This window comes from Heteronotia binoei, chromosome 17 (genome assembly GCF_032191835.1).
Source record: "Heteronotia binoei isolate CCM8104 ecotype False Entrance Well chromosome 17, APGP_CSIRO_Hbin_v1, whole genome shotgun sequence".
NCBI classification, from domain to species: domain Eukaryota; kingdom Metazoa; phylum Chordata; class Lepidosauria; order Squamata; family Gekkonidae; genus Heteronotia; species Heteronotia binoei.
This window is the reverse complement of record NC_083239.1, coordinates 55,860,323-55,884,070: the sequence shown is the minus strand read 5'-3', so window position 1 is coordinate 55,884,070 and position 23,748 is coordinate 55,860,323. Positions and strand designations below refer to the sequence as shown.

General features: G+C 52.8%; 1 protein-coding gene across 1 annotated transcript in view; it reads right to left on the bottom strand.

Moving 5' to 3' along the window:
* Positions 1–23,137, bottom strand: part of EXOC3L2 (exocyst complex component 3 like 2) — a 43,165-nt gene extending 20,028 nt beyond the window's left edge. The window contains exons 1-5 of the mRNA XM_060258317.1: positions 22,444–23,137; positions 4,772–5,414; positions 3,171–3,288; positions 801–908; positions 214–314 (exon numbers count right to left, since the gene is read on the bottom strand). Of these exons, the coding sequence (XP_060114300.1) occupies positions 214–314; positions 801–908; positions 3,171–3,288; positions 4,772–5,414; positions 22,444–23,134 (1,661 nt within the window). The 5' untranslated portion in view covers positions 23,135–23,137. The remainder of the gene's footprint in view (positions 1–213; positions 315–800; positions 909–3,170; positions 3,289–4,771; positions 5,415–22,443) is intronic.
* Positions 23,138–23,748: the final 611 nt, after the last annotated feature.

The window sequence follows — 23,748 nt, the reverse complement described above, 5'->3', positions numbered from 1 at the left end:
GGGCCGAGAGGGCTCTCACAGCAGCTGCCCTTTCAAGGACAACCTCTGCCAGAGCTCTGGCTGACCCAAGGCCATTCCAGCAGGTGCAAGTGGAGGAGTGGGGAATCAAACCCGGCTCTCCCAGATGAGAGTCCACGCACTTAACCACTACACCAAACTGGCTCTCTAGCAGATGCTCTTCTTTCCCCATGCCCAGGCTCTGGGGTGCTCTACCTTTGCAGGAATTCCGCCAGGCAGGCCAGACAGCACAGCACCATTCTCCTCCCGAAATCCACCGTGATCTGGGGGGCTTTGTCTGTGTGAGTCCTTAACACCTGCAAAGCGGGAGGAAGACTCAGCACCAGGCGGGGCTGAGGGATCAGGGTATTTGGGTGGGAGACCAAAGAGGAAATCTGGGGTTGCTACGTGGAGGTAGGCAAATTGCTTCCGAACATCTCTTGCAAGTTGGGGTCATCGTAAGCCACCTTTGACTTGATGGCAAAAGAAATAAATAAATCCCAACTGGGCAATGGTGCAGCCCGATCTTGTCACATCTCAGAAGCTAAGCGGGGTCAGTACTTGGAAGGGAGACCACCAAGAAAGGCTCTGCAGAGGAAGGCAAGGGCAGACCACCTCTGCTTCTCCCTTGCCTTAGAAGCTCCTGGCTGGGGTGGCTGTAAGCGACAGCACCTGACACGTACACAGTGGGGCAAGGGTGAGGTTGGCGTGTGTTTGTGTGTGGAAGGGATGGGAAGAGCGGAACTTGCAGGCAGCAATACAGCATGTGAGAAGAGCCCCTGGCTTTTTGGGGTCTGACGTACCGGGATGATTTTGCTGGAGAGACAGATCTGGGACTCGTCGGCCTCCTTCTGGCCCCACTTCTCCTCCTCCTGCTGCAGCTCTCGGCTCAGGTCCGCCACGATCTTCGCCTGCAAACAAGCAGCAAAAGAGGATAGAGGGAGAGAGGAGAGGAAGTTTCCCGGGACACAGGGCCTCTCCGCCAGGGAGCATTTCTCTCCAGTGAGTAGACGCCAATGGTGGGTGCCTTCAGGAGCCCCCCCCCCCCCCAATCTCCCCAGCCTTGCCTTTATCCACGGGCTCCACAGAGGACAGGCAATCAAATGAGCAATATTAGGAAAGAGGCGGAGTCCAGCAGCACTTTCAGGACGAACACAATTTGCAGCCAGGGAGGAGCTTTTGGGAGCCACTCCTCACTCCTTCATTCAGCTAGGATGTGGGAGTCCATCTGTCCTTACAGCTTGGAGAGCGGATCTATCCCAGAGCCACGTGTGGCTCCTTCACATATATTGGGTGGCTCTCAAAGCCCCAGCCAACCTACTGGCCTGCTTGGAGAAAGCATTTAAAAGTTGCTTTCTTTCCACCCTCTCTTCCCACTCCTCCCATCTCTTTGCTTTCTTTCCAGCCTTTCTTCCTTCCTCCCTCCCTCCCTTCCCTCCCTCCTTCCTCCCTCCCTCCCTCCCTTCCTCCCTCCCACCCTTTCCTCCTTCCTCCCTCCCTCCCTTTCTTCCTCCCTCCCTCCCTTCCTTCCTTCCTCCCTCCCTCCTTCCCTTTCTTCCTCCCTCCCTCCCGCCCTCCCTCCCCTCCTTCCTCCCTCCCTTCCTCCCTCCCTCCCTTTCTTCCTCCCTCCCTCCCTCCTTCCTCCCTCCTTTCCTTTCTCCCTCCCTCCCTTTCTTCCTCCCTCCCTCCCTTCCCTCCCTCCCTTCCTTCCTTCCTCCCTCCCTCCCTCCCTTTTTTCCTCCCTCCCTCCCTCCCTTTCTTCCTCCCTCCCTCCCTTCCCTCCTTCCTCCCTCCCTTCCTTCCTCCCTTCCTCCCTCCCTTCCTTCCTCCCTCCCTTCCTTCCTCCCTCCCTCCCTCCCTCCCTTCCTCCCTCCCTCCCTCCCTCCCTCCCTTCCTTCCTTCCTTCCATCTTGCAGCTCTCAAACATCTGACGCTTATTCAATGTGGCTCTTACATTAAGCAGGTTCGGCCACCCCTTGATCTGTCTCCGTGGAATGAGCAACATGTGATTTATTTCACTTTGTCATTTCATTTTCGCCACTGCAGCCTCCTTGCCATGAGCTCCAGGTGGGTTTGTCAGCTCTCTCCCTAGCTCCCCCTTCCCTAGGGTCCACCCCCAAATCTCCAGGAATTAACCAAGACAGCGTTGGCAACCTTGTTGCCAGTTCTGGGTTGGGGGATTTGTGGAGCTCGGGGAGGGGGTGGAACTCGGGGAGGGCGGGGTTTGAGGAGGGGAGGGGCAGCAGCAGTAAAGGGCCACGGACTCCGCCCTCCAAAGCAGCCATTTTCTCCCAGAGGGGGTCTGATTTCTGTCATCTGGAGATCAGTGGAAATTCTGGGAGATCTCCAGGCCACACCTAGAGGCTTGGCAACTAAACAAGGGAAACACAGCCAAGGTTGAGAAAAACATAGGAGGCTGTGAAAAATTATTGTGCAAAGAACAATTGCAACTTGTGTAACACTGCTTAATACAAGAATTACAAACCTTCCACAAACATTATATCAGTGCTTAATTGCACTCTGCGATATATTGAGTATTTATGCTAACGGCATTGAAAGGGAAAACCTGGCAAACCTTGCATGTTTTTCTTAGAAGTATTGCTGTTAAAAAGTTGATTGTGGTGTTTTCCCTTTAAACACAATTAACATAAAAAATCAATATATCCCGCTTCGGTGGGGTAGGGCGGGATATAAATTGAATGAAATAAATAAAAATAAATATATTCCAGAGTGCGATTAAGCACTGATATCATGTTTGTGGAGGGTGTGTAATTCTTGTATTAAGCTGTGTTACACAAGTTGTGTACTGCTGTAACGAACACGAATTCACAGCAGACTTCGGAGGATGGTGGAGGACAGGAGGGCCTGGCGTGGCTTGGTCCAGGGGGTCACAAAGAGTCGGACTCGACTGTGCGTCTGAACAGCACCACCACAAGCTGCAAATGTTCTTTGCACAGGAATTTCTCACAGCCTCCTACATTTCTCCCCACCCAAAGGCTGGCAGCCCCTATGTCTCTCCTAAGTCCCCCCTTCTGACCTTCACGGTGCTCTGCCTCTCTTGAAAGTAGGTCTCTTTGGACTGTCATATGTGGAGCCTCTGGAAGGAGGCACAGACGGATGCAATCGGTTTTCCAAAAAATGCCGCTCCCTCTCACAGCCACCCTGGAAGTTACCTTGACGGCTTCGATGCAGTTCTCTTCCAGGCTGAGCTGGGTCTCGGAGGGCAGCAGCGGGCCCAGCTCCTGGACTTTCTTGACCAGGGGGGCAATCTCACTTCGCCCCAGCACCTCTCTGTGGGGGGGAGGGGACAGAGAGTTAGAGAAGGGGCCTCCAAGACAGGGCCCGCTGACATCTCTCCCCGCTGCCTGTCACAGGTTTTTAGCTAGCCTTCTGGTTTGTTTTTAGAAGAAGAAGACTGCAGATTTATACCCCGCCCTTCTCTCTGAATCAGAGACTCGAGAGCGGCTTCCAATCTCCTATATCTTCTTCCCTTACAACAGACATCCTGTGAGGCAGGCGGGGCTGAGAGAGGTCTTACAGCAATTGCCCTTTTGAGGACAACTCCTACAAGAGCTATGGCTGACCCAAGGCCATTCCAGCAGATGCAAGTGGAGGAGTGGGGAATCAAACTTGGTTCTCCCATGCTTAACCACTACACCAAACTAGCAAGACTTCTGATTGGCTACTGGAGATTTGACTGGCTGTGCAGATTTTTTAAAACTGTTTTGGCAGCAGCTGCCCCACAGCACAGAGACCTCCGCTCCGCAGTGTGACTGAAGGGAAGCTGCGGCAGCCATTTTGTGGCTGGCTCCACCTCCTGCGGCAGCCATTTTGTGGCCGGCTCCACCTCCTGCGGCAGCCATTTTGTAGCCGGCTCCACCTCCTGCGGCAGCTGTTTTGTGGCTGTACCCACCACACAGTGTCAGAATCCCAAGGGTGCCCACCAACTCAAAAAGGTTGGGGACCCTTGAGTTAGAGGGAGAATATTCCCCAAGCCAGGCTGTGTGCCCTCCAGTTGGGTTCATTCCCACCATTTCCTGTCAGGCCAGGCCAAGTCCCCATAGTTCCTGAGGCACAAAACCCAAATATTGCCTCCCGCCCTCTTCCAGTTACCAGCCCATGAGGGGAGTTCTCCTCCACACACACTCACCTCAGAACTGAAAAAGAATACCCACTTCTCCCCCCACCCCCTCCAACTGTCTGGCGGAAGAACAGATCTTCCGGCTTCCCTTTGCCCCTCTGCTCTTCCTTTGCAGAGAGACCACTTCACATAGACCGAGGGTGGTTGCCATCTCCAGGTGTGGAAATACCTGGAGATTTGGGGACTGGAGCCCAAGGACAGAGAAGTTTGGGGAGGGGGAGGGACCACACGGCCCACCCTCCAAAGGAGTCTTTTCTCCCCCAGGGGAGCTGAAGTCTGTCACCTGGAGATGAGTCGTAATTCCAAGAGATCTCCAGGCCCTGCCTAGGGTTATCAACCTCCAGGCAGGAGATCTGGAATGACAACTGACCTTCAGCTACAGAGATGAATTCCCACCGAGAAAATGGCTGCTTTGAAGGGTGGGTTTCTACCCTGACAAGTTCCTTCCCACCTCCCCAAATCTCCAGGAATTTTCCTAACCTGGAATTAGCAGTCCTACACTAGACCCACCTGGATCCCGCACCACAGCCCAGGGCTGAGCGGGATTCTCCCAGAGTGTGGCAGAAGGGCTGCCCACCTTTCCCCCGTGCCACTGCCTCGCCCTTCCTCGTGACGCATCTCCCTTCCGCTTACCTGTGGTAGATGTTGCTATTCCAGTCCAAGACGAAGTACAGGTCAGAGATGGTCAGGCTCTTCTGGACCACCTCAGCCAAGCGCTGGGCCAGGCCCTGGTGGTAACTGCACAGGTAGATGCTGAAGGCCTCGTAGTCCTTTGGGTAAGCGTGCAGCAGGTGGAACTTCACGGCGCACAAGTCCTCCCAGGCGCACTTGGCTAGCCTGTCCATCAGCGTGGGGATGGGGCTGGTCCTGCCTTCCGCGCACTGGCACAACCTCTGGCCCACCAGCGTCTTCACTGCTTCCACCCACTGCTTCTTCATGCCTCGGGGCCGGGCCCCGGATCCTTCCGCAGTGCCCCCCTTGGCCTCCAGCCACCTGCGGTCCGTCTCTTCCTCCTGCTCGATCACTCGTACCATCAGCTCGAGCTTGGGGTGGGTGCTCTTGGCCGCCAGCGCCTCGGCCAGGACTGCCCACAGCTCCTTCAGCAGGGCCTCGTAGAGCAGAGCCACGTCCTTGGCTTTCCGGCTCCCGTCCTTCCGCATCTCGCCGTTCTCCGGGCTCTGCTGGCCGTCCTGCTCACACTCCGCTTCCAGCTCGATGATGTGTTCGTCGGCGGTCAAGAGATCCCTCTGATGGATGAGGTTCAGGATCTCCAAAACTGGGAGGGAGCAAAAAGAAAAAAGAAGAAGGGAAAATGATGGTGGTGGTGGTGATTGGAGGACCACCTCACTGCCTATCAAGATCAGCACTAGGGTTGCCAAGTCCAATTCAAGAAACATCTGGGGACTTTGGGGGTGGAGCCAGGAGACTTTGGGGGTGGAGCCAGGACCAAGGGTGTGACGAAACATCATTGAACTCCAGTTCTGGCCGTCACATTTAAAGGGACCACACACCTTTAAAATGCCTTCCTTCTATAGGAAATAATGAAGGATAGGGGCACCTTTTTCGGGGGCTCATAGAACTGGACCCCCTGGTCCAATCTTTTTGAAACTTGGGGGGTATTTTGGGGAGAGGCACTGGATGCTATACTGAAAATGTGGTGCCTCTACCTCAAAAAACAGCCCCCCCACAGAGCCCCAGATACCCACAGATCAATTCCCCATTATTTTCTATGGAATAAGTCTCCACAGGGCATAATGGAGTGTCCAGCAGACATTTCCCTCCTCTCCCCCGCTTTCTGATGACCCTGAAGCGGGGGGAAGGCCTCCAAACCGGGGGATCCCCTGCCCCCACCTGGGGACCGGCAACCCTAATCAGCAGCAACTAGTGGGGGTGAGGCTCACAGAAGGTCCCCAGTATCTCAAGTTAAAAGAAGCAGGCAGAAGGGGATGGAAAGGCCCTTCTATACCTGAGACCCTGGAGAGCTGCTGCAAGTCTGAGTAGACAAGACTGATGGATGGAGGGAGGGACTGATTTAGTATAACACAGCTTATGTATTGGGGAGCAGTGTTCCCTCTAAGCTGAGTTAGAGGGGATTTTTGCAGTGCAGGATGGTACACAGTGGGGTGCCGCAGGGCTCAGTACTGGGCCCCATACTCTTTAACTTGTTCATTAATGATTTGGAGTTGGGAGTAAGCAGTGAAGTGGCCAAGTTTGCGGATGACACTAAATTGTTCAGGGTGGTGAGAACCAGAGAGGATTGTGAGGCACTCCAAAGGGATCTGTTGAGGCTGGGTGAGTGGGCATCAGCGTGGCAGATGAGGTTCAATGGGGACAAGTGCAAAGTAATCCATATTGGGGCCAAAAATCCTAGCTATAAATACAAGTTGATGGGGTGTGAACTGGCAGAGTCTGACCAAGAGAGAGATCTTGGGGTTGTGGTAGAGAACTCACTGAAAATGTCAAGACAGTGTGCGATTGCAATAAAAAAGGCCAACACCGTGCTGGGAATTATTAGGAAGGGAATTGAAAACAAATTGGCCAGTATTCTAATGCCCCTGTATAAATCGATGGTGTGGCCTCATTTGGAGTACTGTGTACAATTCTGGTCACCGCACCTCAAAAAAGATATTATAGCATTGAAAAAGTGCAGAAAAGGGCAACTAGAATGATTAAAGAGTTGGAACACCTTCCCTATGAAGAAAGGTTAAAACGCTTGGGCTCTTTAGCTTGGAGAAACGTCAACTGTGGGGTGATAAAATGCAGGGGTGGCCAACGGTAGCTCTCCAGATGTTTTGCCTACAACCTCCATCAGCCCCAGCCATTGGCTATGCTGGCCAGGGCTGATGGGAGTTGTAGGCAAAAAACATCTGGAGAGCTACCGTTGGCCACCCCTGTGATAGAGGTTTACAAGATTATGCATGGGATAGAGAAGGGAGAGAAAGAAGTCCTTTTCTCCCTTTCTCACAATACGAGAACTCGCGGACATTCAATGAAATTGCTGAGCAGTCAGGTTAGAATGGATAAAAGGAAGTCCTTCTTCACCCAAAGGGTGATTAACATGCGGAATTCACTGCCACAGGAGGTGGTGGTGGCTACAAGCATAGACAGCTTCAAGAGGGGAATGTATAAGCATATGGAGCAGAGGTCCATCAGTGACTATTAGCCACAGTGTATTGTTGGAACTCTCTGTCTGAGGCAGTGACGCTCTGTATTCTTGGTCCTTGGGGGGGGGTGGGGCACAGTGGAAGGGCTTCTAGTCCCACTTGTGTCAAGTCTGCTTCAGCTCTGGTCAAGCCTGTGTAACATCTTTGGTTCAGGGGAAAGCATCCTGGGTAAAAGCCATACTGTATGCCAATGCTGCTAGCTCTTCTCTTCCCCCTCCCCCCTTCCTGTCTTTTGTTATGTAGTTTGCTCTGCAATGGAAACATGTGAAAGAGATAATGGTGCCTTCTCAGACTGGGCAATGGGGGAGAGGCGCCTTGCCCAAGGCCGGCCGGCCTGAGAATGATTTGTAACATCAATGTGTGAATGTGCCCTGCATAGTACCCCCTCCCTAAAGAATTCCTTTGAAGAATACCTTATATGATTGTCCTTACTGTATGTTCCTCAGTCTCACAATCTCTTAGCTGTTGGATACAATGATTTCAATAAACTAGAAACTTTTTATCAAAGGTCTCGTTATTGAGTCAGCCAACTTGACAACTTGTGGACCTCCTGATGGCACCTGGGGTTTTTGGCCCCTGTGTGACACAGAGTGTTGTACTAGATGGGCCATTGGCCTGATCCAACAGGGCTTCTCTTATGTGACACAGAGTGTTGGACTGGATGGGCCATTGGCCTGATCCAACAGGGCTTCTCTTATGTGACACAGAGTGTTGGACTGGATGGGCCACTGGCCTGATCCAACAGGGCTTCTCTTATGTGACACAGAGTGTTGGACTGGATGGGCCATTGGCCTGATCCAACAGGGCTTCTCTTATGTGACACAGAGTGTTGGACTGGATGGGCCACTGGCCTGATCCAACAGGGCTTCTCTTATGTGACACAGAGTGTTGGACTGGATGGGCCATTGGCCTGATCCAACAGGGCTTCTCTTATGTGACACAGAGTGTTGGACTGGATGGGCCACTGGCCTGATCCAACAGGGCTTCTCTTATGTGACACAGAGTGTTGGACTGGATGGGCCACTGGCCTGATCCAACAGGGCTTCTCTTATGTGACACAGAGTGTTGGACTGGATGGGCCACTGGCCTGATCCAACAGGGCTTCTCTTATGTGACACAGAGTGTTGGACTGGATGGGCCACTGGCCTGATCCAACAGGGCTTCTCTTATGTGACACAGAGTGTTGGACTGGATGGGCCATTGGCCTGATCCAACAGGGCTTCTCTTATGTGACACAGAGTGTTGGACTGGATGGGCCACTGGCCTGATCCAACAGGGCTTCTCTTATGTGACACAGAGTGTTGGACTGGATGGGCCACTGGCCTGATCCAACAGGGCTTCTCTTATGTGACACAGAGTGTTGGACTGGATGGGCCACTGGCCTGATCCAACAGGGCTTCTCTTATGTGACACAGAGTGTTGGACTGGATGGGCCACTGGCCTGATCCAACAGGGCTTCTCTTATGTGACACAGAGTGTTGGACTGGATGGGCCATTGGCCTGATCCAACAGGGCTTCTCTTATGTGACACAGAGTGTTGGACTGGATGGGCCACTGGCCTGATCCAACAGGGCTTCTCTTATGTGACACAGAGTGTTGGACTGGATGGGCCATTGGCCTGTTCCAACATGGCTTCTCTTATGTTCTTATGTGACACAGAGTGTTGGACTGGAGGGGCCACTGGCCTGATCCAACAGGGCTTCTCTTATGTGACACAGAGTGTTGGACTGGATGGGCCATTGGCCTGATCCAACATGCTTCACTTATGTTCTTATGAGTTAGCATGATCCAGCTCACAGCTTGCCAGCCTCCACCTCAAATATTTTTGTTTCAGCTCAGGAAAAATGGCCCCAGAGCAAATGGATTTATGCAGCAGCTCACAACGTTCATGCCAGTAGCTCACAAAGTAGAATTTTTGCTCACAAGACTCCACAGCTTAGGGGGAACATTGCCCGGGAGGGTCTGTGGTTCCGTGGCAGAGTCTCTGCTTGGCATGCAGAAGGTCCCAGGTTCAGTCCCTGGCTCCCCCAGTTGAAACGATATGGAAGACCTTTCCCTGCCCGAGACCCTGGAGAGCAGCTGCCAATCTGAGTAGAAAACACTGACGACGACAAACTGAGGAATTGATTCATTTAATACATTGGTGTCCCCAGACCTGTTCAAATTGCCAGTGCTTCCAGAGCAGAACTGGTTTTTGCCTGGGCCACCATCCCCTCCAGCCTTGCCTGGTTCTCTGGCCTCTTCCCTCCCCGACTCAGTCAGCCTGAGAACCAGCCTTTGCCTTCTTCTTCCCACTCCTATCTCTTGGCTTTGCCCCAGTTCCTTTCTGCCGGAGGGCACAGTAACTTGGGGAGGGGGTGATGCCTTCTGGTGCTCCCTCACCAGAGCCCCAGTCCTCATCTCCCCTGGCCCCTGCTAACCCCGAAAGAGCCGAGCCCACCACAAACACCACGGCTTGCCTGCACGCCCACGATAGGACTGAGGCCTGGTGAGCACTGCTCCTGCTACTGGGTGCCTTGTCCTTCTCAACACCTCGTGAAAACGGTGAAGCCCAGGGTTGCCACCCTGCAGGTGGGGTCAGATTTCCCAGCATCCCATGAAGCTGATGGGCAGGAGGTTCAGGACAGGCAAAAAGTAATCCTTCTTCACACAGAGGGTGATTGAAATGTGGAGTTTGCTGCCAGAGGATGTAGTGACGGCCACAGGAATAGACAGCTTGAAAAGGAGATTGGAGAGATTCATGGAGGGAGAGGTCTTATCAGTGGCTACTAGCCATGGGGACTGAGGGAAACCTCCACATTCAGCGGCACAAAGCCTCTGAATCCCAGAGCCAGGAGGCAACAACAGGGGAAGGCCTCAGCCTCTCTGCCCTGTTGTGGGCCCTCCAGAGGAACTGGCTGGCCACTGTGTGAGGCAGGAGGCTAGACTAGATGGACCCTCCCCGGTCTGGTCCAGCAGGGCTCTTCTGATTCTTCTCAGGGGAAGGCCTCAGCCTCTCTGCCCTGTTGTTGGCCCTCCAGAGGAACTGGTTGGCCACTGTGTGAGACAGAATGCTGGATTAGATGGACCCTCCCTGGTCTGACCCAGCAGGACTCTTCTGAGGTTCTTCTCAGGTGAAGGCCTCGGCCTCTCTGCCCTGTTGTTGGCCTTCCAGAGGAACTGGCTTGCCACTGTGTGAGACAGAATGCTGGACTAGATGGACCCTCCCTGGTCTGACTCAGCAGGGCTCTTATGATGTTCTTCTCAGGAGAAGGCCTCAGCCTCTCTGCCCTGTTGTTGGCCCTCCAAAGGAACTAGCTGGCCACTGTGTGAGGCAGGAGGCTGGACTGGATTGACCCTCACTGGTCTGATCCATCAAGGCTCTTCTGAGGTTCTTATGAAGGCTTTGGCCTCCATGTTCTGTTGTTGGCCCTCCAGAGGAACTGGCCGCTGTGTGAGGCAGGATTAGATGGACCCTCATTGGTCTGATCCAGCAGAGCTTTTCTGATGTTCTCAATTATAAATAATCACCAGACTACAAAGCTCCGTTCCCCAGGAGAAAGGAGCTGTTTTGGAGGGTGGAGTCTTTGGGGCACTGTACCCCATGGAGGTCCCTCCCTCCTCACAGTCTGCCTTCAAATCTCTAGGCTTTCTCAGTCTGGAGTCAGCAACATCAGCCATAGCCTCCTTCCTAACCCGCCTGCTGACCCTGGCGTGTGTCTTTCCTGAAGTGCCATAAAAGGTTTCCATGAGGCCTCAGCACCTTCCTGACATCCTGACCTTCCCCAGCTCAGGCTGAGCCCCCGGTGCAGGCCCTCCCTCCCTTCCCATTGGCTAATCTTTAACAGGATCGGGGCCAAAAAGGTCAGGCATGCTGAGTAGATTCCACCCATGCTGGGTGAAGAGCCCAAATCTGGGGATGTGGTCTTGAGATCAAGTGTGGTGAGAGAAATACTGCCAGGGTCTTCCTGGAATGTGACCCCAGAAACATCTGTCCAGAGGCTGGAGAAACCCCAGGATGGAGCCACCAATCCCTGCCAGCTGCAGAAGGGGAATTCCACCAGAGAGAATGACGCTTTGGCCAGCCGTGGGAATGACTCTGCCCCGTCAGCACTGGGAAAGGGGTGATTTGGGGGGGGGGCTCTGGTTTCTCAGTGCTCCGCAGACACACTGCTGGCAGAAGCAGCAGCAAGTTTTCCTCGTGCCCAGATGAAAGTCTGCCTTCTACTGAATCGGACTGTCAGTCCACGAAGGTCAATCTTGCCTACTCAGACTGGCAGCGGCTCTCCAGGGTCTCAGGCTGAGGTCCTTCGTATCACCTGGGGCCTTCTGCAGGCCAAGCAGATCACTAAACATGAACGCACACAAAGCAGACCCTTCTTCTTGGTCCATCAAAGCCAGTATTGTCTGCTCAGATCGGCAGCTGCTCTCCAGGGTCTCAGGCAGAAAAGGGTCTTTCCCATCCCCTCCTGCCTGCAGGGCTGGATTAAGAATTAGGCCAAGTAAGCACTGGCCTATGGGCCTCCATGCCTTTAGGAGCCCCGGGCTGGCTCCCCCCCCCCGGTTCCCCCCTGCTTGCAGCCTTTCCAGCCTGCACGTGCAGCCAGCAACTGAGCCGCTCTTTGCCCGACTTGCCTGGCATCGTTGCCAAAGTTGCCTCTCTCCGCCTCTCCCCCGCAACTTAGTTAAAGGGCTTTTGAGAAGGGGCCTGTAGGCTGCAGCAGGGGCTGGGGGCAGTGGGGTGGGCACTCAGACTCCGAGATAATTTGCAAGGGGGGCCCCCGAGATTTCGACTGCCTAGGGGCCTCCACAGGTTTAATCCAGCACTGCATGCCTGGTCCTTTCTAAGGAGAGATGCTGCCGGGGATTGAACCTGGGACCTTCTGCATGCCAAGCAGAGGCTCTGCCACTGAGCCACGCCCCCCCCCAACATTTCCAGAGCAAAACTGAACTTTAGAAGCAGACCCTCCACCCCAGTCAACAGGGTTGCCAGTTCTGGGTTAGGAAATACCTGGAGATTCTGGGGGTGGAGCCTAAGGAAGTCAGGTTTTGGGGAGGGGAGGGACTTCAGTGAGGCATAATGCCTTAGAGCCCCCCACCTCCCAGAGAATCATAGAGTCCGAGAGTTGGAAGGGGCCTCCAGGGTCATCTAGTCCAACCCCCTGCACAATGCAGGAACTTCACAAATACGTCCCAATAAGTTCACAGAATCAGCATTGCTGTCAGGTGGCCATCTAGCCTCTGTTTAAAAACCTCCAAGGAAGGAGAGAGCCCACCACCTCCCAAGGAAGCCTGTTCCACTGAGGAATCGCTCTAACGGTCAGGAAGTTCTTCCTAATAGAATCACAGAGTTGGAAGGGACCTCCAGGGCCATCTAGTCCAACCCACTGTACAATGTAGGAAACTCACAAATACCTCCCCCTAAATTCACAGGATCTTCATCACTGTCAGATGGCCATCTAGCCTCTGCTTCAAAACCTCCAAGGAAGGAGAGCCCACCACCTCCTGAAGAATCCTAGAGTTGGAAGGGACCACCAGGGTCATCTAGCCCAACTCCTTGCACAATGCAGGAAACTCACAAACACTTCCCCCTAAATTCAGAAGAAGAAGATATTGGATTTATATCCCACCCTCCACTCCGAAGAGTCTCAGAGCAGCTCACAATCTCCTTTACCTTCCTCCCCCACAACAGACACCCTGTGAGGTGGGTGGGGCTGGAGAGGGCTCTCACAGCAGCTGCCCTTTCAAGGACAACCCCTGCCAGAGCTATGGCTGACCCAAGGCCATGCTAGCAGGTGCAAGTGGAGGAGTGGGGAATCAAACCCGGTTCTCCCAGATAAGAGTCCGCACACTTAACCACTACACCAAACTGGCTCTCCAGAGGATCTTCATTGCTGTCAGATGGCCCTCCAGCCTCTGTTTAAAAACCTCCAAGGAAGGAGAGCCCACCACCTCCCGAGGAAGCCTGTTCCACTGAGGAATTGCTCTAACGGTCAGGAAATTCATAGAATCACAGAGTTGGAAAAGGATCTCCAGGGCCATCTAGTCCAACCCCCTGCACAATGCAGAAAATTTACAAATACCTCCCTCTAAGTTCACAGAATCCGCATTGCTGTCAGATGGCCATCCACCCTTCATTTAAAAAACCTCCAAGGAAAGACAGCCATTACAATCTAGTTTGACCTGTAATCGTAAAGTTATTGGGTTTACGATCAATGTTTGTTACCTTCAGAACCGTAAGACCGTGAATGTTTGCTCTTGAAGCTGCTGCCTGAAAGGCACCAAGGGGCTGTCATTCATTGACTCGAATCCCCTCCCTCTCCCAAAAAACTCCTCTGCAAATTGAACAAGTCAGGTAGGAGGAGGAAGGATGTACCCAGGGTTCTGCCGGGTTACAGAAGGCTCAGGGTCCGCTCTGGGTTGCCAGTTCTGGGTTGGGAAATAACTGGAGATTTTTTTTGGGGGGGGGGTGGAACTTGGGGAGGTGGAAATGAGGAGGGAAGGGACCTCCACAGGGTATAATGTCAGGGAATCCACCCTCCGACGCAGCCACCTTTCCCAGGGGAACTGATCTCGGTCGTCCAGAGATCAACTGTAGTAGCAGGAAATCTCCAGATGCCACCTGGAATTTGGCAACCCTAGCCAGGCTCCCAGTCAAGTATTGCTGTTGATACTATGGGGGCAAGCATGGGCTTCTCATCCCACAGGGTGTGTGTCTGCGGGCCATGGGCATGTCAGATCTTTGCATGCGGGTTCTGTGGTCTCCGCAATACTTGCAGTCAGCCAAAGGTGCCGGCTGTTTATGTTACGGCTTCCACTAAAAGCCTCCTCTGCATATTTCTACAGAAGCCTCCAGCTGTCCTTGCTGTGCCCGAAAAGAACTCTGCACAGAGTGGCAGAGGTGCGTAACCGCCCCTGGAAGATGAGTTCCCTCAAGGCTGTGAAGTCTTGTGAGCAAAAATTCTCCTTTGTGAGCTACTGGCATTACAGTTGTGAGCTCCTGCATCAATTAGTCATTTGGAATAAATCATTTGGAATACTGTGTACAATTCAGGTCACCGCACCTCAAAAAGGATATTATAGCATTGGAAAAAGTCCAGAGAAGGGCAACTAGAATGGTTAAAGGTTTGGAACACTTTCCCTATGAAGAAAGGTTCAAACGCTTGGGGCTCTTTAGCTTGGAGGAACGTCGACTGCGGGGTGACATGATAGAGGTCTACAAGATTATGCATGGGATGGAGAAGGTAGAGAAAGAAGTCCTTTTCTCCCTTTCTCGCAATACAAGAACTCGTGGGCATTCAGGTTAAAACGGATAAAAGGAAGTCCTTCTTCACCCAAAGTGTGATTAACATGTGGAATTCACTGCCACAGGAGGTGGCGGCGGCTACAAGCATAGACAGCTTCAAGAGGGGGTTAGATAAAATATGGAGCAGAGGTCCATCAGTGGCTATTAGCCAGAGTATATATATGTGCGTGTGTATACACACACACATATATTGGCCACTTTGTGACACAGAGTGTTGGACTGGAGGGGCCATTGGCCTGATCCAACATGGCTTCTCTTCTGTTCTTATGTGACACAGAGTGTTGGACTGGATGGGCCATTGGCCTGATCCAACATGGCTTCTCTTATGTTCTTCTGTGACACAGAGTGTTGGACTGGAGGGGCTATTGGCCTGATCCAACATGGTTTCTCTTATGTTCTTATGTGACACAGAGTGTTGTACTGGAGGGCCACTGGCCTGATCCAACATGGCTTCTCTTATGTGATACAGAGTGTTGGACTGGAGGGGCCACTGGCCTGATCCAACAGGGCTTCTCTTATGTGACACAGAGTGTTGGACTGGAGGGGCCACTGGCCTGATCCAACAGGGCTTCTCTTATGTTCTTATGTGACACAGAGTGTTGGACTGGATGGGCCACTGGCCTGATCCAACAGGGCTTCTCTTATGTTCTTCTGTGACACAGAGTGTTGGACTGGATGGGCCATTGGCCTGATCCAACATGGCTTCTCTTACGTTCTTAGACTGCTCTGGGGCCATTTTTCCTGAGCTGAGATAAAAATGTGTGAGCAGGAGCCTAAAAAACTGTGAGCTAGCTCACACTCACTCCGCTTAGAGGGAATAGGCAGCTATTAGCCTAGGTACAGTCAGGCATTCTTAACTGATCCAAAACAGGGCTACAGTTCTGCATGTGCACATGCCTGAGACGGAGGAAGCACCACTGCATTTTGTGGAACCAACTTCACAGCAAACATTCCCACAAGGACACTGGAGTCTGCCTTATACTAAATCAGGCCATTGGTCCGTCAAGGCCAGTACTGTCTACTCAACTGGCAGTGGCTCTTTCCCATCTCCTCCTGCCTGGTCCTTTTTAGATGGAGATGCCAGGAACTGAAACTGGGACCTTCTGCATGCCAAGCCGAGGCTCTGCCCCTGAGCCCCAGCCCCCTCCCCAAACACATGAAACCCCCTTACACTGAATCCATCTTGGTCGATCACAGTCAGTCTTGTCTGACTGGCAGCAGCTCTCCGGGGTCTCTGTCTTCTACCACTGCCTGATACTTGATACAAGCTAGTTCCACTGGAGGGTCAACAACAGGGCAAAGAGGTTAAGGTCTTCCCCTGATGTTGCCTCCTGGCTCTGGGATTCAGAGGTTGACTGATTCTGAATGTGGAGGTTTCCCCTCAGCCCTCATGGCTAGTAGCCACTGTTGGACTTCTCCTCCATGAATCTATCTAATTCCATGAATCTGTCTAAAAAGCTTGGGGCTCTTTAGCTTGGAGAAACGTCAACTCAGCGGTGACATGATCGAGGTTTACAAGATTATACACGGGATAGAGAAGGTAGAGAAAGAAGTCCTCTTCTCCCTTTCTCACAATACGAAAACTCATGGGCACTCCATGAAATTGCTGAGCAGTCGGGTTAGAACGGATAAAAGGAAGTCCTTCACCCGAAGGGTGATTAACACGTGGAATTCACTGCCACAGGAGGTGGTGGCAGCTGCAAGCACAGACAGCTTCAAGTTGGGATTGGAGAAACATCTGGAGCAGAGGTCCATCAATGGCTATTAGCCACAGCGTATTGATGGGACTCTCTGTCTGGGGCAAGTGATGCTCTGTATTCTTGAGCTTGGGTGGGGGGCACAGTGGGAGGGCTTCTAGCCCCACTGGTGGACCTTCTGATGGCACTTGCGTTTTTTTGCCACTGTGTGACACAGAATGTTGGACTGGATGAGCCCTTGGCCTGATCCAATATGGCTTCTCTTATGTTATTAATTCCCTTTTAAAGCCTTCTATGCTTTGTGGCCATCGTTCCATCCTCTTGCAGTGAATTCCACATTTCAATCTCTCGCTGTATTTCCTTTTACCCCTCCTGCATCTACTGCCCAGCCGCTTCATAAGAACATAAGAGAATGGCCCATCCAGTCCAACACTCTGTGTCACACAGTGGCCAATATGTGTGTGTGTATACACACACACACATATATATACTGTGGCTACCGTAATAGCCAATGATGGACCTCTGCTCCATATTTTTATCTAACTGCCTCTTGAAGCTGGCTATGCTTGTAGCCGCCACCACCTCCTGTGGCAGTGAATTCCACGTGTTAATCACCCTTTGGGTGAAGAAGTACTTCCTTCTATCCGTTTTAACCTGGCTGCTCAGCTTCATTAGATACCCTCAAGTTCTCTCTGGCCCCTCTCTCTATCCCATGCATAACCATATCATTGTGTCGCCTCTTAGTCATCTCTTTACAAAACTAAAAAGCGCTGGACTCTCCCGCCTTTCCTTTACGGAGATGTGCTCCAGCTCCCTCATCAACTTGGTGGCCCTCCTCTGTCCTTTTTCCCAGCTCTGTGATGTCCTTTTTGAGAGACGGTGCCCGGAACGGCACGCAGCGTTCCCACCGAGGTCACGCCATACTGGGGCGTTATGAGTCGTTTTCTCTCCAGTCCCTTTCCCTAAGCAGCAGAGGTGCAGGTTCTTCGAAATGGTGACTCGTCCCTTTTGCTCAGTTCCTTTTTAGTCGATCCTTTTCCTGTCCCCCACCCCACCCCAGCCGCAAATAATCTCCGCGGAGAAGCCATCCAGACCGGGAGGGGAACCGGGTCGGCTTATGTAAGGCGCCTCTTGTTGAGGTGAGCAGGCTCTCTCTGACAGATTGTTCCGGGCAAGGAAAGAAGGTTCTTTCCAGGCTTGTGAACCAAAGTTGAGCGGGGTTTGCTTATTTCCCAGCCTGCTATGCTCTCCCCAGAACTCTTTTCCTTCCCTCGGGGCGCATTCCCTAGCAAGGTCAGCGGGGCGGCTTTCTGCGGACGCTCCAGCCAGGCAATCAGGAGGGGTAATCAGGCTCGAACAATGGGGAGCAAAAAAATGTCATCGTAAAACCACCCTCATTAGCTTCCCTCCAGCCGGAACCTGAATAAACAGGCTGGCCTGCCGGTCAGTGGGAATCGGTCCTCCATCCCAGGCCTCTGGGGAAGGGCTTTGCAGACAGCCAGAAACCAACATCAGGACAATATGTTCAAGCACAGAGAGCTGCTCTCAACGTCTATGCAGGGGCAGCAAAGTGAGCGGGCTTCTAGGGTTGCAAGCCTCCAGGTGGGATCTGGGAATCCCCAAGAATTGCTGCTCAGCTTCAGATTACAAAGATCCAGGGTGGTGGTGGTGGTGGTTGCTTTTTTGTAGCAGGAGCTCCTTTGCATATTAGGCCACACCCCCTGATGTAGCCAATCCTCCTGGAGCTTACAGTAGGCCCTGTATGAAAAGCCCTGTAAGCTCTTGGAGGATTGGCTACATCAGGGGGTGTGGCTTAAGATGCAAAGGAGCTCCTGCTACAAAAAAGCCCTGTAAAGATAAATTCCCTGCCCTCCCCAGCCTCTACCCCACCCGCCACAAATCTCCAGGAGTTTTTCAGCCTCTATCTGGCAACCCTACCCCCCCCCCACCCCCCCATCCCTGGTGGTGGCCAGGGAGGAACGGACAGCCCCTAGAGCCAGAGGGAATTGTGACTCAGGAGCCAGCCACACGTGGCTCTTTCACACATATTGTGCAGCTCCCAGAGGTCAAGGAGGAACTTAATGCAAGCATGCTTAGCGTCAGGATCTCACTCAGCCTCTGAGTGCTGGTGTGGCAGCAGGCCAAAAAGTAGATATTAGGACGTGCTTGGGGGCTATATCCATATCAATATAAAGGGAATTGGGGCTAACAAAGTAGGAGCGATAAGACAGGCAGAAAAGGCTTCTTGCATTTTACAGTTGAAGAAAAGAGGAACTAAGTGAGAGTGGCTTGCAACATTATTGTAACCAAGGAAGAGACAGGCCTCTGACCAAGAAGCTATCTACTGGTAATTACTGCATACGCATCCGTAGGGGCCTTACTATATAGGCTTCAGTAGCTGAACTAGTGGTTTGTGACCGGGGAAAGCACCCCGATTTATCAATAGGAAACTGTAATACCAACGGCTTGTTTCCGTGCCTGCCTAGAAAGTCCCGTACTCTCCTATGCTGCTGTATGTAATGTACCGGACCTGGAACCACTGTTCTGTAACCAGTAAACATTAGTTCATGTTTAGTAGTTTGCGGTCACATGTAACCAGGTGGCCTATGTTTGAAATGATATAAAAGGCTTGTGCTTACTGTGTCCTTTGCTCAGACTCCCACCTTTGTGGCAGATGCCAAGAGGGAGTCTGGCCCGCACGTGTGTACGCAAATAAACGAATGCTGTTTTCCTGATTTCGCCTCAAGCCTCCTCTGTCATTGCACCCGCTTTAACTGACAAGGCGGGGTCTTCCTGCAACACTGGCACATAGATGACTATTTCTGCCTTGTGTGAAGCGGGGAAGAAGAAGAAGAAGAAGAAGACTGCAGATTTATACCCCGCCCTTCTCTCTGAATCAGAGACTCAGAGCGGCTCACAATCTCCTATATCTTCTCCCCCTACAACAGACACCCTGTGAGGTGGGTGGGGCTGAGAGGGCTCTCACAGCAGCTGTCATTTCAAGGACAACCTCTGCCAGAGCTATGGCTGACCCAAGGCCATTCCAGCAGGTGCAAGTGGAGGAGGGGGGAATCAAACCCGGTTCTGCCAGATAAGAGTCCGCACACTTAACCACTACACCAAACTGGAAGGAAGGGGAAATAGGCAGGCTTTCAGGCACTTCTCCTCCACCACAGAGGCCACCCGGAGAAAGAGAGAGCAAGAGCCATGGGAACCACTAAAAGGATGGATGGAATTAAAGGGGGCGGCGCAGGGTTCCCCCTTAGTGTCATAGTTCCGATAGCTGTATTTACTAACCTTGGTGTCAAGGCAAAGAGTGATGCATACTGATGCAAACAGCGGTCAGTGATTTATATGGTACATGTGTGTTTCCTTCTTACACTGGTGCCAAAAAATAATTTCCTTACCTTTCCCTATGCTGGTTTTATGGGGACTGCTATTCCCAGCCCTCTTCCCCCACCCCGAAAAAGGTCTCCTTCCAGCATGTGGATAGATCCAAGTGGGCAGCCGTGCTGGTCTGAAGCGACAGAACAAAGCAGTAAACAAGTGGCACGAAAGCTTACATTCTGAATAGAACTTAGTTGGTCTTAAAGGTGCCGCTTGTCTACTCCTTCTAGCGTGGTCATTGTTGTGAAGTGCACATGCGTATTTTATCTTTTTCATGCAAAGAAAGTACTAAGTTTTAATAAAAACATGTGTGTGATATTTGTTCATGTCTTGCGGCTCTCAAATATCTGACATTTATTCTTTGCGGCTCTTCTATTAAGCAACTTTGGCCTCCCCTTTGAAAGCACCAGTAGATGGTGGCAACTGCTGATCTTGGAAGCTGACAGACTGCATAACCAGGCTGGGGTTCAAGAACATGCTCCTTTCAGCCAGAAACAGCTGAATACCACACAGAAGAACCTTTGTCTCACTCGGATCAAGGGAACATAAGATGGGCCTCATTCTTCTTGCCCCTTGGGGACAAAGCAGGGTCCTCCAGAGTTGTCTAGTCCAGCCTCCTGCACAATGCACAAAATTCACAAATATCTCTCCCCCACACCCCCAGAGGCACCTTCCCCATGCCCAGAAGATGGCAAACCCCTCCCTCCTCCTCCATGCACAGATATTGCATAATTGCATTCCAGGTGCAAAAAGAAATGACGTATTTCATCCCTGAAGCCGATATGGAGGAAGGGAGTTGTAAATGGGTGATAGGCCAGCTATGTTAGTCTGTTGTGGCAAGATTTAGCAAAAACCCAGCAGTGCCTTAAAGACAAACAGGATTTATTTCATGATGACCTTTCATTAAGTCTCAGCCACCACTGTGCAGGGGAAGGGCGGGGCCCGGGGGTGTGTGTTTCAAAGCCCCACCTCTACCAGGGAGGTCTCGCTGTGACCCTGGGCCTCTTGCAAACTCTCAGCTGGGCCTACCTCACTGGGCAGTTCTTGTTAGAAGAAGGAAGAGGGGAGGAGGAGGAAGAGGAGGAGGAGAGTTGGTTTTATACCCTACCTGAAGAAGTCTCAAAGTGGCTTATGACGACATTGGACGACGATGACATTGGATTTATATTTCGTCCTCCACTCGGAGTCTCAGAGTGGCTCACAATCTCCTTTATCTTCCTCCCCCACAACAAACACCCTGTGAGGTGGGTGGGGCTGAGAGGGCTCTCACAGCAGCTGCCCTTTCAAGGACAACCTCTGCCAGAGCTATGGCTGACGCAAGGCCATTCCAGCAGCTGCCAGTGGAGGAGTGGGGAATCAAACCTGGTTCTCCCAGATAAGAGAGCTCTGGCTGACCCAAAGCCATTCCAGCAGCTGCAAGGGGAGGAGTGGGGAATCAAACCCGGTTCTCCCAGATAAGAGAGCTCTGGCTGACCCAAGGCCATTCCAGCAGCTGCAAGTGGAGGAGTGGGGAATCAAACCCGGTTCTCCCAGATAAGAGAGCTCTGGCTGACCCAAGGCCATTCCAGCAGCTGCAAGTGGAGGAGTGGAGAATCAAACCCGGTTCTCCCTGATGAGAGTCTGTGCACTTAACCACTACACCAAACTGGCTCTCCAAACTGGCTTACAATTTCCTTCCCTTCCTCCCCCCACTACAGACACCCTGTGAGGTGGGTGGGGCTGAGAGAACCGAGACTGATCCAAGGTCATTCAGCTGGCTGCATGTGGAGGAGGAGGGGGGATTCAAACTTGACTCTCCCGCATTAGAGTCCACTGCTCTTGACCTCTACACCACCCCGGCATTGCCACGTGCCTCCTCTCTTCTTCAGGTAGATTTGGGAAGGGGAAACCATACCGGGAAATCTTTGGAAGGGGGGTGTATTGGTGGGGATTCCATCACGACTCCTTCAAGTGTGAATTCTCAATGGGACGGGAGGATCCTATGAATTCGGGGGGAGGGGTTTCTGAGTTTCCTGCCTTGTGCAGGGGGTTAGGCTAGATGACCCTGGAGGTCCCTTCCAACTCTAGGATTCTAGGATTCTTCAGGAGGTGGTGGGCTCTCCCTCCTTGAAGGTTTTTAAACAGAGGCTGGATGGCCATATGACAGCAATGAAGATCCTGTGAATTTAGGGGGAGGCGTTTGTGAGTTTCCTGCATTGTGCAGGGGGTTGGACTAGATGGCCCTGGAGGTCCCTTCCAACTCTAGGATTCTTCAGGAGGTTGTGGGCTCTCCTTCCTTGAAGGTTTTTAAACAGAGGCTAGATGGCCATATGACAGCAATGAAGATCCTGTGAATTTAGGGGGAGGCGTTTGTGAGTTTCCTGCATTGTGCAGGGGGTTGGACTAGATGGCCCTGGAGGTCCCTTCCAACTCTAAGATTCTAGGATTCTTCAGGAGGTTGTGGGCTTTCCTTCCTTGGAGGTTTTTCAACAGAGGCTAGATGGCCATCTGACAGCAATGAGGATCCTGTGAATTTAGGGGGAGGTGTTTGTGAGTTTCCGGTATTGTGCAGGGGGTTGGACTAGATGACCCTGAAGGTCTCTTCCAACTGTATGATTCTATAAAAGGAAGAGTTGATGCGGAAAGGTTCCTGCACCATTCTACTGAGAGCCCACCGCTTGCGGTGAGTGAAGCCATATCTCTTTTGCTCCAGCAGAGGCCACAGTTACTGCGGCAACCAGACTACCTGAAAGGCAGAGCCTCACGGTTCCCCGCCCCCGCCTCTAGACTCACCTGAGAGAGGTTCTTTGGCCTTGAGCGGCTCTGTTTCCTCGGCAACCGGCGGCGTCTCCAGCGCCTCGGTCTGGTTGAGCTTCTCCACCAAGGAAGCCCTGCGCACCTTCCCCCCCAGCCCCATCTTGAGGAAGGACATGCGCTTGATGGTGTCCCCCCCGCCGTTCTCCTTCTCGGCCAGACCGCAGTCCCAGCCGTACGGGCTCTCTTTGCGGCGCCCGTTGAAGCGCTGCAGGAGGCTGAAGTCCTCGGAGCTGCGACGCATCTTCTCCTTCTCCGGGGTTGTTTGCCCCTGGTTGCCCTCCAGCAGGGGGAACATCATGCGGCCCAGCAGCGACCGCCTCTTGGGACCTTTCTCCCCATTCGGGGTCTTGTCCCGGCTGGGGCTCTTCTTGCCTTTGCCCATCAGGAAAGAGGATAAGCCCACCACCTTCTCCAGGGTGGCGCGACGTCTGTAGGCTCCTTCGGGGCTGTTGCTGAACAGGTTCCTGGGAAAGTCGCTCCTGCCTTCTGGAGAGGGGTTTGCGTTCTCGGTGGGCGCGTCCCCAAGGAAGGGGTCTCTCTCGTTCTCCTCAAGGTCTTCCTCAAAGGGGTTGGTGCCCCGGCTCTCTTGGTCCAGGATCAGCGTCCCACTGCTGCCCTCTTCCCGGCCGGCCATTTTGAGATTGTAGGGGTTCTTAAGGACCGGCATGGCAGCTGATGTCACTCCCGGAGACCTGGGGGTAGGAAAAAGGAAGGGCACATAAGTAGAGCTCAGGGTAGTGGACAGAGGAAGGCATGCTGGTCTCTCCTCTCAGATGCTTAGCTTGAAGGTCACACATTTGTGGCTGAGGAGAACATCAGAAGAGCCCTGCTGGATCAGACCAGTGAAGATCCATCTAGTCCAGCCTCCTGTCTCACACAGTGGCCAGCCAGTTCCTCTGGAGGGCCAACAACAGGGCAGAGAGGCTGAGGCCTTCCTCTGAGAAGAACATCGAAAGAGCCCTGCTGGATCAGACCAGTGAGGGTCCATCTAGTCCAGCCTCCTGCCTCACACAGTGGCCAACCAGTTCCTCTGGAGGGGCAACAACAGGGCAGAGAGGCTGAGGCCTTCCTCTGAGAAGAGCATCAGAAGAGCCCTGCTGGGTCAGACCAGTGAGGGTCCATCTAGTCCAGCCTCCTGCCTCACACAGTGGCCAGCCAGTTCCTCTGGAGGGGCAACAACAGGGCAGAGAGGCTGAGGCCTTCCTCTGAGAAGAGCATCAGAAGAGCCCTGCTGGGTCAGACCAGTGAGGGTCCATCTAGTCCAGCCTCCTGCCTCACACA